General features: G+C 39.9%; 1 protein-coding gene across 1 annotated transcript in view; it reads left to right on the forward strand.

Moving 5' to 3' along the window:
* The window catches only part of ALPK3 (alpha kinase 3), a 142,994-nt gene extending 125,348 nt beyond the window's left edge, over positions 1–17,646 (forward strand). Inside the window, exons 10-15 of the mRNA XM_073579366.1 lie at positions 1,727–1,762; positions 2,289–2,563; positions 7,401–7,489; positions 7,917–8,134; positions 8,221–8,269; positions 10,672–17,646. Coding sequence (XP_073435467.1) covers positions 1,727–1,762; positions 2,289–2,563; positions 7,401–7,489; positions 7,917–8,134; positions 8,221–8,269; positions 10,672–11,020 — 1,016 coding nt within the window. The 3' untranslated portion in view covers positions 11,021–17,646. The remainder of the gene's footprint in view (positions 1–1,726; positions 1,763–2,288; positions 2,564–7,400; positions 7,490–7,916; positions 8,135–8,220; positions 8,270–10,671) is intronic.
* Positions 17,647–18,570: the final 924 nt, after the last annotated feature.

The following is an 18,570-nucleotide window of genomic DNA, read 5'->3' on the forward strand; positions in this document are numbered from 1 at the left end:
AACTGACTGCCCCAGAGCAGACCCCAAAGCAATAGGCAGCCCCCAACATATAATGACGGTGAAGCAAGATGAAAACACTAACACAGATAGAAAGATAGGCTGAGCAAACATTGGGGCCCAAGCTAACTAAAAAGGACAGGACAGAAAAGCTGCTGTCTGCGATCCGAGAAAACCCTGCCAAAATTATTACCAACACAACTGATAAGCAAAAGGACCCTGAAGTCACTAGACTTCAAACCCTATATCAGCACTCAGAATATTCTGAAAGCAGAGCAAAAGAGAACACTGATCAAGGAAAATGAATCCAGCACACCCCCCCGCCGGGGATGGCTGAACTCCAAAAAACAAAGTAAACAAAACCAAAACTAATAAGTTCAGTAGCAGAGCAAAAACTTATCTTTGGGAAGCAGGAATCAGACTGGTCTCCAAGAATCCAGCAGAGAAATCACCAGCGTCTCAGAAGGGCGTCGGCTGCCTTATATCCAGTCTGAAGTTCCCGTTACCCAATCACCATCTACCTGATCAGGTGTTTGGTTTCTTTCATCTAAATCAGCCTCACTACCTTCCTTCACCAGAAGAGGGAGATCCTCGGACACAAAAGATGAATGAACAGATGAGCTCACAACAGGCTGGTACCACCAGTGGGTGCCATATTGGAACATCCATTACTTGGGTGTTCCAATATGGCGGTCGGCTAACTTCCGGTTGGCATGGTGAATTATGGGATTCTAAGACGTCCAGACGGAAGTGGATGACGGACAATTTTAGGTAAGTATATATATAGATTAGCAGTTAGAGTGCTGTTGGGGTGAGAGAAGGAACATGGAGAAGGTTGCACCTTGGTGTAAGATGTTAAAAGAAGACAAACATTTTAGAGCCATATATATGGTAGGGAATATAACAAGGAATAATTTAAAGCAACCATTTACCAATTATTTTACGCTGCATTTATATATGTATAACACATTTATTTCTCATTTGTTTCTTGCATTTAAAATACCATTCCAATATATAAAATTAAATATTAAATGTAAAAAAGGAGGTGGACAGGCACATCCAAAAATAAAAAAAATCTTCAAGCTTTATTCCAAACACATATCTTTAAAAATCCATATAACAATGATGTGGTACAGGAACCGCACTGACGCGTTTCTGGCGCCTACTGCTCTATGACTAAGGGCACAGCAGGCGCCAGAAACGTGTCAGAGTGGTTCCTGTACCACATCATCGTTATATGGATTTTTAAAGATAAGTGTTTGGAATAAAGCTTGAAGATTTTTTTATTTTTGGATCTGCCTGTCCACCTTTATTTTTGCATTGGATATTTCAGCAGCATTGGAAAGGCACTCCGGAAAATAAAGGCAGGTGTTTCCTAAAATGTGAGGATTATGGAAATTTTGCCTTCCGCTTTTATAGAAAATTAAGCATTAGGTATTCTTCGAATGGCTGGGGTTTGGAGTATTGAGGAAACAGGTTTGAATCAAATAGAAATCACTCTGGCATGCTTCTGTTGTCCGCATAAGCAAAAGGCAGATCTGGATGCTGATATATAGATTAATAAGAAAATATGGAAGGTCTTGAAATACAGCTCTACATGTAAAGCTGTGGCTTGCATGTTCATTCAGTGCAGCTGTTTTCAGAATGGTGTATTTGCAATAGTAACTTTGATTCAAAGCCTTTAATACTTTTATTAATATGTTAATTAGTGTTTTGGTTTTTATTACAGTTTTGGCTGGATTCATTTCTAAAGAGGAAGTTGAAGGTAATATATGAAAGCTACAATATTTAACCAAAGGAAGCAAAACTATATGTCTGGAGAAAATAAAGAAATATCAGGATTTTCATTTTTTATTTATGTGATATGCTGTCACCGATTGATGTTATTTTCCGGATATTACACATATAGTATTTGTTTGCGCGCTTTCCGTATTATTTCAGTTGACTTTGAGATAGACCTTTTTTTTACACTGTTGTACAAACATTTTGGGCTTTGTTCACTGCTACGTGAAGAATTTGTCGCACAATGGCCACCAGCAGAATATGACGAACCCTACTGACTTGTAATGGAGGTCAGTTGGTTTTCACCTGGTGGTGGTAATAATTTTGACTATAAAAAAAAGATGGTATATGCAACATAGGTTCATTTTAGTGAACCTAACCCAATTGAGAAGAAAGCCCCCAAAATGTGTGTTTTCTGTAGACACAGCAGGACAAGCTACAGTATATAGTGGTTATATAGATAGTGTCTTCACTGCTTCAATGTATTTCATCTTCATTTATTTTCTCAGTTGGAGAAGAAATTGAGATGACACCAATGGTTTTTGCAAAAGGGTTAGCTGACTCAGGCTACTGGGGAGACAAGTTTTTTGGAAGGATAGTTATGGAAGATCCACATGCTGGAAAGGGATTTCTGAGGAAGTCCTGCAGGGTGAAAGTGATTTATGGGTTGGAACCAATCTTTGAGTCAGGCAAAACCTGCATTATCAAAATCCAAAACCTTATCACTTTTGGGACCAAAAATGAAAGCACCTTAGTGGAGAAGAATTATGACATCACTATTCAGGTAAGTGTCAGAAAACGAGAGAAAAACTGTGGAGAGACTGAAACATTACATCAAACTCTCTCAAAAATAGACATAAAAAGTCAACTTTTCATAAAATTACATGAAAAGAGTTTGTATTTCAAATGGTCTTCAATTGTTTGTTTTAGTAATGTTTTGCAAACATGATTTCCATTTCCAATGTGCACTTGAGACCCTAAGCCAGTCAAAGGAAATGATTTTGAGCAACCACTTTTACCTTCAGGGCTCATTCAGACAAGTGTATAATATAGAGGTGTGCTGTCTGAGTAAAAATCGGACAGCCCACTTACCAAAGTAAATCAATAGGGCTGTTCTGAAGAGTTTTTCACCCTGGCGGAATGTCCGCATGAAAAAAAAATCGCAGCATGCACTTTTCTCATCTGCGCCTTTGGACGAGACTCGCTCACTCAAATCTATGGGGCACAAAAAAAATGGATCCTTTATGGAACATCAGTATTGCATTTGATTTTTGTGGCTATATTGCCATTGTTATAGTAGGAAACTGTATTTGATAATTTACATTTTAAAATGTTGATTTATAAATTTGGATGTCACATTGACACAACCTACAGACAAGCAGATGGCACATGGATGAATGACAAAACGGGTGAAAATCATCCTAGATTTCTGGAGGAATATCTTTTGATTTTTTTCATACACTTGCCTGACCTTAGCCTAAATTGCATAGTAAACCTTCTTGTTAGTTTATGCAAACACATCAATAAGAATTAAAGGGAATCTGTCAACTGGTTTTTGCTACCTCATCTAAGAGCAGCATAATGTGGTGAAATGAGTCCTGATTCCAGCGATGTATCAGTTTACTGGGTGCAGCATTTGTGACATAGAGTTCTTAGATGTAGAATGCAGCAGAGCTGAAAAGCTGCCCCTTCCCACACCAGCAGGTCTGCAACTATGAATTTTGGCACCCGTGCTGGCAACATTTTCAAGACTCCACCCATGTTGCACCCCAGCACCTTCCACAGTCTCACTGCCCACACTTGGAGAAACTCCACTTCTGCACCATGCCCTCACCACCAATCATACATTAACAGTTCCCATTGAACATCATATCACATACACAGCCATCAGCTTTTGTTTAGGCCAAAAAATTTGTAAGCCACGACCACGACAAGGTAGACTCTTCCCCCTTAGTTAGGGAAAAATAATGAAATAAATAAAATATATTTATTTCCATTTTTCCATGAGGGTTAGAGTTAGGCTAAAGTGTGTTGGGCTAAAGTTAGGGTTAGGGTTAGGATTAGAGTTAGGGTTGGAATTAGGGTCAGGGGTGTGTTGGGGTTAGCTTTGTGGTTAGGGTTATGGTTAGGGTTGGGATTTGGGTTAGGGTTGTGGTTAGGGTAATGGTTAGGGTTGGGATTAGGGTTAGGGGTGTGTTGGGGTTAGTGTTGTGGTTAGGGTTATGGTTGGGATTAGGGTTAATGGTGTGTTGGGGTTAGGATTGTGATTAGGGTTAGGGGTGTGTTGGGGTTAGGGTTGGAGTTAGAATTGGGGGGTTTCCACTGTTTAGGTACATGAGGGGATCTCCAAATGCAACATGGCGCCACCATTGACTCCCAACAATTTTGCATTCAAAAAGTCAAGCGGTGCTCCCTCCCTTTTGGGTTCTGCCGTGCTCCCAAACAGTGGCTTACCTTCCCCTTTCGATCTCTGCCATGCGCTCAAACAGTGGTTCTCCCCCACATATGGGGTATCAGCGTACTCAGGACAAATTGCACAACAACTTTTGGGATCCAATTTCTCCTGTTACCCTTGTAAAAGTAAAAATTTGGGGGTGAAAAATCATTTTTGTGGAAAAAATATGATTTTTTACTTTTACGGCTCTAAGTTATAAACTTCTGTGAAGCACTTGGGGGTTCAAAGTGCTCACCACACATCTAGATAAGCTCCTTGGGGGTGTCTAGTTTCCAAAATGATGTCACTTGTGGGGCATTTCTACTGGCATAGGCAAATCAGGGGCTCTGCAAACGCAACATGACACCCGCAGATCATTCCATCAAACTCTGCATTTCAAAACGTCACTTCTTCCCATCCGAGCCCTGATGTGTGCCCAAACAGTGGTTTCCCACCACATATTGGGTACTAGCGTACTCAGGACAAACTGGACAACAACTTTTGGTGTCCAATTTTACCTGTTACCCTTGTTAAAATAAAAAATTGCGGGCTAAAAATCATTTATTTGAGGAAAAAAAAATATTTTTTTATTTTTATGGCTTTGCATTATAAACTTCTGTGAAGTAATTGGGGGTTCAAAGTGCTCACCACACATCTTGGTAAGTTCCTTAAGGGGTCTAGTTTCAAAAATGATGTCACTTGTGGGGGGCTCCACTGTTTAGGCACATCAGGGGCTCTCCAAACGTGATATGGTGTCCGATCTCAATTTCAACCAATTCTGCATTTAAAAAGTCAAACGGCGCTCCTTCCCTTCCGAGCTCTGCCGTGCATCCAAACAGTGGTTTACCCCCACATATGGGGTATCGGCGTACTCAAGACAAATTGCACAACAACATTAGGGGTCTAATTTCTCCTTTTACCCTTCTTAAAATAAAAATTTTGGGGGTAAAAAGATCATTTTTGTGGAAAAAATATGATTTTTTTATTTTCACGGCTCTACGTTATAAACTTCTGGGAAGTACTTAAGGGTTCAAAGTGCTCACCCCACATCTAGATAAGTTCTTTAAGGGGTGTAGTTTCTAAAATGGTGTCACTTGTGGGGGGTTTCCACTGTTTAGGTACATCAGGGGCTCTCCAAATGCGACATGGTGTCCGATCTCAATTCCAGTCAATTCTGCATTGAAAAAGTCAAAAGGCGCTCCTTCCCTTCCAAGCTCTGCCGTGCGCCCAAATAGTGGTTTACCCCCACATGTGGGGTATTGGCGTATTCAGGAGAAATTGCACAACAAATTTTGTGGTTAATTTTCTCTTTTTACACTTGTGAAAATAAAAAAAATTGGTTCCGAAATAAAATGTTGGTAAAAAAGAAGTTAAATGTTAATTTTTTCCTTCCACATTGCTTCAGTTCCTGTGAAGCACGTAAAGGGTTAATAAGCTTCTTGAATGTGGTTTTGAACACCTTGAGGGGTGCAGTTTTTAGAATGGTGTCACTTTTGGGTATTTTCTGCCATATAGACCCCTCAAAGTGATTTTAAAAGTGATGTGGTCCGTAAAAAAAATGGTTTTCTAAATTTTGTTGTAAAAATGAGAAATCGCTGGTCAAATTTTAACCCTTATAACTTCCTAACAAAAAAAATGTTGTTTCCAAAATTGTGCTGATGTAAAGTAGACATGTGGGAAATGTTATTTATTTAGTATTTTGTGTGACATATCTCTCTGATTTAACGACATAAAAATTAAAATTTTGAAAATTGCAAAATTTTATAAAATTTTGTCATATTTCCGTTTTTTTCATAAATAAACGCAAGTCATATCGAAGATCTTTTACCACTAAAATGAAGTAAAATATGTCACAAAAAACAATCTCAGAATCAGCGGGATCTGTTGAAGCGTTCCAGAGTTATAACCTCATAAAGTGACAGTGGTCAGAATTGTAAAAATTGGCCCAGTCATTAAGCTGCAAATTGGCTCCGTCACTAAGGGGTGAAAATATCCAATACTCTTTTTAGGTATATTTTTATTTATTTGTGAATGTGTCACATACATTGTTTTAAGCTAATTGAAACCAGATTGTGATAATTTTTTTATGATCTGCATTTCTGATTGCAGATTACTGCATTCTGTTTTCTGTACATTTGTGAAATCTGCTCTCTTGCCTGTTTGGAGATATGGACATTGGACATATGCATGTAAATATGAGTGGACGGGGGAGTGTGCAGGTGGTCAGGAGGGTGTATAATTTTCTGGCCCTCAACTACGGCATATAATGTGCCGCAAGGGCCTGGGCCATGTTGGCAGTTTAGGAACAGAGGGTGGGTCTATAGCATCTAACATCTCTGATGACAGACACGTCCGGCCACCTCTGCTGCTGCCATACAATGTAAGTATCTACCACTGTGAGCGACTGGGGCCCTGGGGCTTAATAATGCAAAGTAAATTAATTAGCCTGGGCCCCAGCGTGTCATGCCGTCTGCCACGAAATTTATATAGTAGCTCGGCTGTGATGCCTGAGTGCAGGCTGTGCAGCATGCCTCACCCAGTCCAGCCTCTCCGCCTCTTTGCTTCTGCTCACCAGGCCACATACACCAGTAATAGCAGTAATGCCCTTATGGCGACCCTGCACACCAGGCTCTCTGATGTAAATTGTTTATTGACAGCACAGTTTGTCACAGGAGGGGGCACAGTCTGACAGCTTTGCACATGGCAGCTAGTAGCAACAATGATAATGTTTTCATAGTGATAAAACCTTCATTGTAAGTAAACCGCACCACACAGCCTACTAAGTGATACATCCTTGAATTCAGTGTTTTAACCATTACCTCATACTGTCCTCAGATAACATAGCAAAAACCTGCTGACAGATTCCCTTTAATAGATAATTTGTGAATCAACTCATAGGAAACATATCCTTTGAATAGGGCAGCATTCTACTTGAACTTATTACTTTATCAGAGCCTGGGTCCACTAGAGGATCTCCTTGTATGTTATTAGTCCAGTCTGCCAAATATGACTTTCTGATGACTGTATTTTTTATTGATAGTAATAATTAGAATAATCATTTCAGAGATAAAGATAGCTCCTAGTTTTTTGGTTTTACACACTGCCAAAAAAATACATCTGTTCCTTTATCAGAAATGGGTCTTTCCACTACACCATTGTACCACTACCTTTTATGTTTACCTTCAAGGAGTGTAAAATTCAGAACACAACCAGGGAATATTGCAAGATATTTGCTGCTGAATGCAGAGGGGTTCCCAACTTTGGAAAGTTTCCAGAGTAAGTATGCTAGCATATAAAGATGCTCATTATTCTCTTTTTTCTCCTTATTTGATATCTATATGGTTGGAGCAGATTTGCTAATAATAACTTATTAAGCAATGAACTGTTTTAAAATTTAGACCTATTTTTATAGGGAATGTATATCGCTTACCTATTTTTACTAGTTCAAAAGTGTCTCATATTACTTGGTGACAGCACCATGCCAATAGATCCCAGGGTGCCAGGAACAAAATGCATAGGCATTTGTACTGTTTAGTACATTCGCAACACAAATTGAACGGATCTAAGCAAATCTCCATTGTTAAAAAGAATCTGTCACCAGATTTTTTGGTACCCCATTGGAGAGCAGCAATGCATGATGTAGGTGAAGAGACCCTGATTCTAGTGATGCGTCACTTACTGAACTGGTTTGCTTTTCTTCCAGGATCTTACCTCTGAACTTGATTTATCGACCTGCCAACAATGTCCCCTATGCTACCATAGAAGAGGACCTGGAAGGCAGATTTGAGAAGTACTGCATCCGAGATCTTTCGGGAAAATTACACATGAAAAACAGCACAGAAATCGAGCAGAAATGCTGCACTTTTCAGCACTGGGTGTATCAGTGGACAAATGGGAATTTCCTTGCCACTACTTTAGAAGGTGAAAAGGAAGAGCTGAGACGAAACACGTTTTTTTTTTACATTCTTTATAAATGCCGGCATTTATGTCAATGTTTGTTTTTCCAGGTGTGGGGTGGAAATTAACCAATATAGGAATTGCCACAAAATCCAAAGGGTGAGTAAAGTGAATGTAATCATCTGTTTTAAAATGTCGTAAAATACATTCTTTCCATAGAAAAGCATTACAATTTGAGTCCTCAGGGGTCGATACCTTTTAATGGCTAACTGAAGAGATGGTAACAAATATCTATCGAGACTCTTCAGGTCTCTTCATCAGGCTCAGTAGAAAACAAAATCTGAAGGGTCACAACAGGACACAAGAATAGTGAAGTAAATAAAACAAGAGGCACAAAGCACAGCTATCAATATGGCTCATATAGTACAAAAATATATTGATATAGTTTTCCTGTGTTTTCTTGTATTCTTTACATAAGTGTTTTGTGCCAAATGAAGAATAGTTGAAAAGTGGGTTATTTTCATATTACATTATTGAGCTTTGCATGGCTCCTTCTTGTCTCAGTTGTACATATATATTAAATAGAGAAAGAGAAGACATCAGATGACATCCATGGGGATCCTAGTTAATGATAAGCTTACCTTGAGCATACAGTGCCAGGCAGCGGCTGCCAAGGCAAACAAGATCATGGGGTGCATTAAAAGAGGTCTGGATACACATGATGAGAGCATTATACTGCCTCTGTACAAATCTTTGGTTAGACCGCACATGGAGTACTGTGTACAGTTTTGGGCACCGGTGCTCAGAAAGGATATAATGGAACTAGAGCGAGTACAAAGGAGGGCAACAAAATTAATAAAGGGGATGAAGGAACTGCAATACCCAGAGAGATTAGAAAAACTATGATTGTTTAGTCTAGAAAAAAGACGACTGAGGGGCGATCTCATAACCATGTATAAGTATATAAGGGGACAATACTCATATATCTCCAAGGATCTGTTTATACCAAGGAAGATGATGGTCACAAGGGGGCATTCTCTGCATCTGGAGGAGAGAAGGTTTTTCCACCAACATAGAAGAGGATTCTTTACTGAATCTGGAATTCCTTGCTTGAGGAGGTGGTGATGGCTAACTCAGTTGAGGGGTTCAAGAGAGGCCTGGATGTCTTCCTGGAGCGTACAATATTGTATCTTACAGTTATTAGGTTCTTTAGAAGGACGTAGATCTGGGGATTTATCCTGACGGAATATAGGCTGAACTGGATGGACAATTGTCTTTTTTCGGCCTTACTAACTATGTTACTATGTTACATCTAAGAACATTGGAGCTCCGGGGGACTGTTTTTTCACAAAAGTTGATGTTGCCTAATTTTCAAGCAATCAACCAATCTACTGGCCATTGTGTGCTTTTTTTACAATTTCAAATAACAACACAATAAATTTCAGTGTGAATATTGAGAATGGTGATTTCAAAGCACACAAAAACTCCATGATGATGCTGCTGCAGCCTATAGAAATCAGAACAGGAAATGTCATCAGACTCAGTATTGCAGCCTCAGACCTTATAGGGAACCTTTCAGGTTCACGGACTGTTCCCAGCCACTAGTATAGCAATATAAATTCCAATTCCTGTACTCTAATAAGGTGTTTGATGTGCTAACCTAAGGATACAATTAGTGATGAGCGAACTTGCTTGGATAACGCCTTATCTGAGCTCAGGTGTTATATTATGTTCAAGTCCCTGCAGCTGCATGATTTGAGGCTGTTAGATAGCCTGAACACATGTGGGGATTCCCGAACAAACAGGCATCCTCCGCATGTGTTGAGGCTGTCTAACAGCCACAAATCATGCAGCCGCAGAGACCGGAACATAATATAACTCCTGAGCATGCTCGCATGCACGTTCGCTCATCAGTAGATACACCCATTCAAGAATGTACTTTTATCCTGTAAGTGTCTCATATCTTAGTGAGGCAACTAGCTTGGCATGGCGTCTATTTCCACACACTAGTCCAGCTCTGGATCTTCTAATAACTCCTCCCTGAGCATGACTGACATCCTGCTTACACTCCCCTTTATGGTAGGGCTGTTGTGCAGGCTGTCATGCCCATGGAGGGGTGAGTAGACGATCTAATCTGGGGAAAGAGACGCCCCTCTGGGCAAGTCACATCACTGTGATATGAGTACATTCTTGAATGATTTAATCCTTACTATGACACTTAATGCACCTTATTAAACTATAGGAATTGGCATGTATACCACTAAGCTTGTGATTTGGAACAGTCAGAGGACCTATAAATTTACTGAATACCATGTATTAAATATCAGTTTTTGACCATGTGCTTATATAAGTATTACAAATGTAGATAATATATAAGTAAATGAGACAGAAACTATAATATATACTTTTTAAACTTTTTGACAGTTTTTTGTTTTGGTTAAAATTCTGATTTATTTTATATTTTCATGTCATAAATACAGCAGATTTTTTTTAATAACTTTGGATCTGGATAACACAAAAACTTTATTTTCACACTATTAAGTGTTTCTATTCTTTTGTAGATATCAAGGCGTAAAAGAGAGCTGCTATCCTGAAGCCCTGGAGGAATTTTCTACAGTTCACCAATGTAATCGTTATTGTGAAATGCTAGATCTCAAGTCCTTAAAAGCAACTGAAGGTCTGCAACCTCCCCCCAAGCCAAAGGGCTCAAGGAGTCCACAGATGGGAAGGAAAACAGGCTCTGCTCAGTCAAGCCCCCAGATACAAAAGAAAGCTATGCCAAGCCCGCAAACTGCAAGAAAAGGTGGTGTCAGCCCTAAAGCCACCCGAAAAGCCATAGATGCAGGTGACCCACAATTAGTTCCCAAAAATAAAGGAAGTGAGGGGTTAACAGTGCCAAAATCACAATAAACTCTGAAAATGTCCCATTTTGTGACATGCTATACCTGGACTTGACGGGGCAACTGCTATTTTAATGACTAGACTATGCAGACTTATGGGATGCACTAACGTTCTTCTCTGTTTTACATACCATAACAGAGTGGCTGTGGACAGCCTAACCTGTGTGGGGTTAATATGAAATGGAAGGTGAGCAATAAAGGTGCATTTACTCTTGAAACAAAGACTATGTGCTATAAAGTGGATATCTACATTTGCTACACTACTGCTAAAAGAGCATGGTGTTTCAAGACAAAACTACAATTGTAACATACAGTGTAAAAGATGAATGTGGACTACAAATCTCTCCAAAGATTTGTTCTGTAATCACAAGGTTAAATGCACCTCCTCTGCAACCATCATGTACCACTAATGGATAAAGAGCACAATTGTACAAAATCCAGAGTATTTTCTTATTACTTCGTGACTCAGATTTACGATACCATCTTCTTGTTGTGCTTCATAGCACATCAGGATTGACACAAAAGTGATTTTTAGTCCAGACAGTAGGACATGAACTGAAGTGTAAATTGCAAATTTCAGTGTTTCAAGTGGAAATTTCCAAGCTACCACAATGGTACTAGATCGGGGAATCCATCTCATTTTTACAGCCAGTGTATCCTGAACTGTGGCTCCCAGTGCCTCACTGCACGATAATGATATTCTCAGGAGATAGTGTGGTCTTTTTTTTTGCACTGGCATATGGTTTGCTAAATCTCAGGGTGTTTTTTCAAAGTCAACTATGGGACAAGTCTTTTAGGCTCTATTTAATTGGGATTCGAAATGATGTGGTTATTATTGAAATTTAGAGTACTGCATAAGAGAATTCCTTATGGACCTAAAAGGCATCATATTCTGATGGCAGTAACATCATAGGACTTTTGACGAAATCCTAAACCGTTGGACTAGTTTTGGTTATTTTTGGTGTCTCCAGAGTGATCACAGCACTTTCTAGCTAATGAATGTATTTCAGAAATTCAAAAAATGAGTTAAGTATATTAGTTATGACAATTCTGTGACAACTGAGCCCAAAAGAAACAGGCAAGATGGCAAACACACCATCTGAGCTGCTCACTTTGCATGAAACTGAGCATTTGGTGTAACAGAAGCCTAACTACACTAGCAAAACTAAGTTTCTGTCATCTAATAACATGATATATTGTGCCAGAGGTGGCATTCTCCATTCGGATTGTTCCTTTGGTAAGTTTGGATGCTTCATTCTCCCTGGATGTCAATCACTTCTGTTATCAGTGCCCATGACAGCCATAGATATGGCAATACAGTGTATGTGGCAGTAACAGCTACTACTACCAATCATAACAGTAGAAAGTAGCTAAATGGTTCCTGATCACTTTATACACTGAAAGAACAGACAGCAAAAATAGAGAGCAGAAAGTTTTGATGAAAAACAAGTGCAAGCATGTCATGAGAACAAAAGTTGCTTTTTAGTATTGATGACAGTACTATCTGTATATAAGAGAAGTTAGGTAACTACAGGTTACACTCCGTATATATAGGCTAAGCAACCACTGCACATGGCTGGGAAGTGCCAACCTACTCTCTATTCTATTGCATATGAGGTATTTGGCTTTAATGGAGTTATAGAGGCAGTTATAGACTAATCTCCTCTACAGGACTTTTCATTACATCAGAGCAGTGCCCTCCAACCTAAGTTGTGAGCCACATGTCCCTCCCAAAATGGTGGTACCTCTAAATACCCTTATATACTATTATGGCCTAATAGTGCCAGGAGTGTCATAATATTAAAGAAATTTGCGAGAAAGGTCAAAGCCAATTATCTGTTAATGCTAGGTTAACTACGTCACATCTTTAATAGATGTTTTCCCCTTAAATTCTCATTTTTAGCTCAAGACCATTTGTATTCCCGAATAGTGCCAGCCTTGTAGGACATATATTTCAACTGGAAATCTCCTAGAAGATAGGAAGTAATGAACAAAGGTCTATATAATTGATGAAGGAGTAAACCAAAAAGTATTTTATTCAGAGGCAGAGGTAGCAGTAACTCTCAGGTCAAATGCCTCTCTGTAATATGGGGACATCTGAAATAAAATTGCTCACGGTAGGTAGCGGGTCCTGTAACTTATGTTGCATTGGAGCCGCTAAACTTTCAATTTCATTGTATTTGACTCTCTAAGGAAAATGTTTGGTTTATGTCTTGTGTTATTTGTCTTTGGAAAAGTTGTTAATTTCTATAGATTGAGATTAAAGTTACAAATGTGACATTTGTTCAAGTCTAAAAGGTTAATTGTTTTACCTACCCAACAGAACCATAAAGTAATGTCTTCTCATTTAGGCTCCATTTTGGGGCATGATTGTTTGTTAGAATCATAAAAAGTGGTCTGCAAGAATTATTGACAAATTATAACTTTTATTTTAGAACCTAATTTTTGCTTGTCAGAGATTTTAGAATGATATAGAAACATTTTATTTCAGGGTTTGAAGTATTTTTCATTGGGGCCTCACCATAGCTACACAAAGTGTTCTAAAAAAGCCCATTTTGCTACAAAATTTTGAGTGGTGCTCAGGGTTGCCAACCTGATTATTATCTTTTTCTGGGCAACTGATCAAAAAATCATAGGTAACAAAAAAATGTTATGATGAAACTGGAAAATTATAATAAATATAGTATAAATGATTAGAGATGACTGTTGATTGATCTACGGAGGATTGAGTTCAAATAGAATTTCCTGAAACTCGCAGTTTCATGCAAATTCTAACATTTTGAGATTCAATTTACGGTTTTCAAAGGAAAGACTTGCCGTATGCCGTTTCCTACACTGATGAAGCATCAGATAGGAGGCTAACGTAATTTTGTATTGCCACACGCCCCTATCCGTAATGCTTTGCACATATGACATATTACTTTGTAAAGAGGGAGTTAGTACCTGGGCCATCACAGATCATCAGGTCCCAGTGGAGCACAGTTTGTCATTTTCCATCTCCAGAGCTAATAGATAAGTCTCTCTTGGATAGAGTTTAAGCGCTGATGGTTAACAGGGTCCTCTCTTTCCTTCTTCAGTACAGTGCAAGCTCTTATGATCAGTAGGGTTCCCTCTCTCTTTTAGAGTTTAAGCTCTTATGGTTAATGGTGAGTCCTCGCTTTCTTTCTCATGTAGAGTGTAAGGGTCCTCTCTCTCCTGTTGAGTGTAAGCTCTTATGATCAGCAGGGTCCTCTCTCTCCTGTAGAGTGTAAGCACTTATGATCAGTGGGGTCCTCTCTCTCCTGTAGAGTGTAAGCTCTTATGATCAGTGGGGTCCTCTCTCTTCTATAGAGTGTAAGCACTTATGATCAGTGGGTCCTCTCTCTCCTGTAGAGTGTAAGCTCTCATGATCAACAGGGTCGTTTCTCTTCTATGTAGTGTAAGCTCTTATGATCAGCGGGTCCTCTCTCTCCTGTAGAATTTAAGCTCTTATGATCAGCGGGTCCTCTCTCTCCTGTAGAGTGTAAGCACTTATGATCAGTGGGGTCCTCTCTCTCCTGTTGAGTGTAAGCTCTTATGATCAGCGGGTCCTCTCTCTCCTGTAGAATGTAAGCTCTTATGATCAGCAGGGTCCTTTCTCTTCTATGTAGTGTAAGCTCTTATGATCAGCGGGTCCTCTCTCTCCTGTAGAGTGTAAGCACTTATGATCAGTGGGGTCCTCTCTCTCCTGTAGAGTGTAAGCTCTTATGATCAGCAGGGTCCTCTCTCTCTCCTGTTGAGTGTAAGCTCTTATGATCAGCAGGGTCCTCTCTCTCTCCTGTTGAGTGTAAGCTCTTATCATCAGCAGTGTCCTCTCTCTCCTGTAGAGTGTAAGCACTTATGATCAGTGGGGTCCTCTCTCTCCTGTAGAGTGTAAGCTCTTATGATCAGCAGTGTCCTCTCTCTCCTGTAGAGTGTAAGCACTTAAGATCAGTGGGGTCCTCTCTCTCCTGTAGTGTGTAAGCTCTTATGATCAGTGGGGTCCTCTCTCTCCTGTTGAGTGTAAGCTCTTATGATCAGCAGTGTCCTCTCTCTCCTGTAGAATGTAAGCTCTTATGATCAGCAGGGTCCTCTCTCTCCTGTAGAGTGTAAGCTCTTATGATCAGCGGGTCCTCTCTCTCCTGTAGAATGTAAGCTCTTATGATCAGTGGGTCCTCTCTCTCCTGTAGAGTGTAAGCACTTATGATCAGCGGGGTCCTCTCTCTCCTGTAGAGTGTAAGCTCTTATGATCAGCAGGGTCCTCTCTCTCCTGTAGAGTATAAGCTCTTATGATCAGCAGGGTCCTCTCTCTCCTGTAGAGTGTAAGCACTTATGATCAGCGGGGTCCTCTCTCTCCTGTAGAGTGTAAGCACTTATGATCAGCGGGTCCTCTCTCTCCTGTAGAGTGTAAGCACTTATGATCAGCGGGGTCCTCTCTCCTGTAGAGTGTAAGCTCTTATGATCAGCAGGGTCCTCTCTCTCCTGTAGAGTGTTTGACGAGTGTGACTGACTTTTTTACTATTGAGGCTGCCTATGCAGCATCAGTAGTAAAAAGATCTACTGTTTAAAATAATTAAAAAAAATAAAAAATCGGGTTATATTCACCTTCCGATATCCCGCGCAGCGTTCCCAGGCTTCCGCGATGCTCCGGCAGGTCCCGCTCCCAGTGATGCATTGCGGCAATGACCTTTGATGACCGCGAGACCGCTACAGCATCACGAGACAGCGACGTCAGCAAAGGTCATTATCGCAATGCATCACTGGGAATGGGACCTGCCGCATGCATCGCTGAAGCCTGGGGACGCTGCGCGGGACGCCGGAAGGTGAATATAACCCGATTTTTTATTTTTTATTCTATTTTTTACAGGAATATGGTACCCAGAGCACGGAGGACAGTCTCCTCTCCTCTGGACTGTGGGTACCATCCGCAAATGTTCTACTTACTTTTTGCATCGTGGGCACAGTCACATGCAGAAAGTAAGCAGAACAATGCATTCCTATGTGAGTGGAATTGCCGCGATTCCGCAAAATAATGAGCATGCTGCATATTTTTCCGCAATGCGATTCCGCTGTGGGAAAATCTGCAGCATTAGCACAGCATTGCGGAGTCCCATAGGAATGCATGGGATGCTGTTTTTTTGCGTTTTCGCGGCAAAATCACGCATTAAAAATCGCTGCAAAAAAAAGCGACGTATGAACGCAACCTAAGCCTTGTGGATAGCAGTATCAGTGTTCTGCGAAGTCGGCGAATATGAATTTTAAAAGATCTGCTCATCTCTATAAGTGATATATATCTACAGCCCAGAAAACTGATTTGAATATATTATAATCATTTATTGGAAAATGATGATAATTATAATTACAATATGTACAACATTTTCTAGCTCCTATGAAACTTACGGACTCTTCTACCTTTTTTTTACGCCATTGGAAAAAAATCCCATTTTTATAGACTGTCCTACAATTTATGACGGTTGGCAACCTGGTGGTGCTGTGAAGGCAAAGTGACTACAGAAATACTGCCAACCTATGTAAATCATGGCACATACCGTTTATGTATAACAAATCTCCTTTAAGTGATTCCTTCAATGTGTTGGTAATTTAAAATATTCCAGTATATTTTCTAAGTAATTTTCAATATGTTAAACATTGGAGATGCATGTTTTACAGAGGGTGGTCATGCACTTAATTTGTGACCAAACTTCTGTTAAATGTCATGGCTGTAAAATTCTGCATCACAATCCCTTGCCTCTAATTAACCATAGAGTGCACAAAAAAGTCACTTTGCCTTAGTTTCTGTGCTTTTCATCATTGTGGTTGTATTTGCTTTTTTTTGTGAAAAATGTTATTGTTTAATTGCACATTTTTTTGGTGTATGAGAATCCATGAAGCACTTCATTAAAATGTTTTTTTTTTCCTTTGTTTCGTCCAGATATGAATGATTCCAGTGGTAACTGCATAGGTCACATGCAATGACTGAAATAGTAATCTGTGTTTATCTTGCATTGTCCATTCACACGCACTTATCCATGTTCATAGAGTAACAAAATCCAATCAATTGCTAGATACACTGAAAAAGTAGTGGCCTTTGGTAATTCATGGAAACAGAGTTGGTAAATTTTATTCTACTGTCAAGAGGAAAGTACGGTATGTCCAGAATATTGAATTCCTTATAAGCCCATTTTAAATGGAGGCTGGTCTGGGAATTGCCAACCCCCCAGCAATCAACTCTTACTCCCAGGGGAGTTGTGAAAAAAAAAGTAACTGGCCACTTGCTCTGGTTAGACAGCACATTTTTCAGGTATTGAAACAACTGGATGATCAGTAGATCGATAAGGCCTCTTTAGTCAGTCCCTGGTAGTTCAGGCCCAGGTCTCTGGCTCTCTCCTGTAAACTGCATACAGTCCAATTTCTGTACTCACTCTGTGGGTGGTTCTCCATTGGGTGACGCTCTGTTGATCCCACTGCTGCCACCAGTTGTCACGGGGTCCTTCTCTGGTATCACACAATCAACAGAGCAAGCGAAGAGTGAACAATTCCAAGACCTTTATTCAGGCAAAAATACGAAAAGGTCCATATTCAGTCCACCACACAAAGGATAATATAGTCCAGAATAAGAATGCAGTTCAGTATCAGGATAAAATGTCCAGGGAAACGAGATTTCAAAACTCTAGCACCAGAGGATAAAAAATGGGTCCTTCTCTCTGAAATGCAGCCTTTTCACCATCTTCTCTCTACCGGAACTGACTTGTCCAGCTGCCTTTCTTCCCCCCACCCCCTTCCTTGTCCAGGGGTAGTCCAACAAGTTGCCTCCCAGAGGAGAACAAAAGGCCTTAGGGATTAATGCACTACAGGGGGTCATCAAGAGACAGATACAGTGAAGCTGTAGGCTTACAATGTAATAAGAAAAACACTATGAAAATAACTGGAATTGTTAAAAATAGGAATATACAAAAAATGACATTCACATAACATATCACACCATCACACACCCAATACTTCTTCTCCCTGACATCTGCTATTAGGAAAATGTCAAGACACCCTCAATCCTTCTTTCCCCTGGGATCTATAAAGACACTAGCACCATTGAAAGCAATGGGTTTGGATGACATTAATCTGACATGTACAGGCACAGTAAGAGTGGTACAGCATGCAGTGCAATCACTGAAGTCTGGATGAAGGTAACCACACCTATACTTGATGGACCACATTACAAGATAAATATGTGTGTTGGGCACTCAGGGCCTGCCCGAGAGATTACAGCGCCCTAGGCGAAACTATTTTGTTGCGCCCCTACTATTCTTGGCAGTAGATGAAAACTTGGGATATAAATTTAGGAGCAAAATAAAACACAACAACAATGATTAATTAACTCTCTCCTAACTATTTAATCTTCTGAGAAGTTGTATAGGACAAATATATACAAAGTAATCAATAACACAAAACAAAAACGACCATAGGTAATTAAAATTTTTGTTTCCTTGCCTTTTTTTGAAAAGGATGACACTAAGTCACCGAGATTAATTTGTTTAGCAACTTCAGATTCTATCGAAATTGTTGCCA

The sequence above is a fragment of the Dendrobates tinctorius genome, unplaced genomic scaffold, assembly GCF_039654945.1.
Source record: "Dendrobates tinctorius isolate UK_male_01 unplaced genomic scaffold, ASM3965494v1 ptg000062l, whole genome shotgun sequence".
Taxonomy (NCBI): Eukaryota; Metazoa; Chordata; class Amphibia; order Anura; family Dendrobatidae; genus Dendrobates; species Dendrobates tinctorius.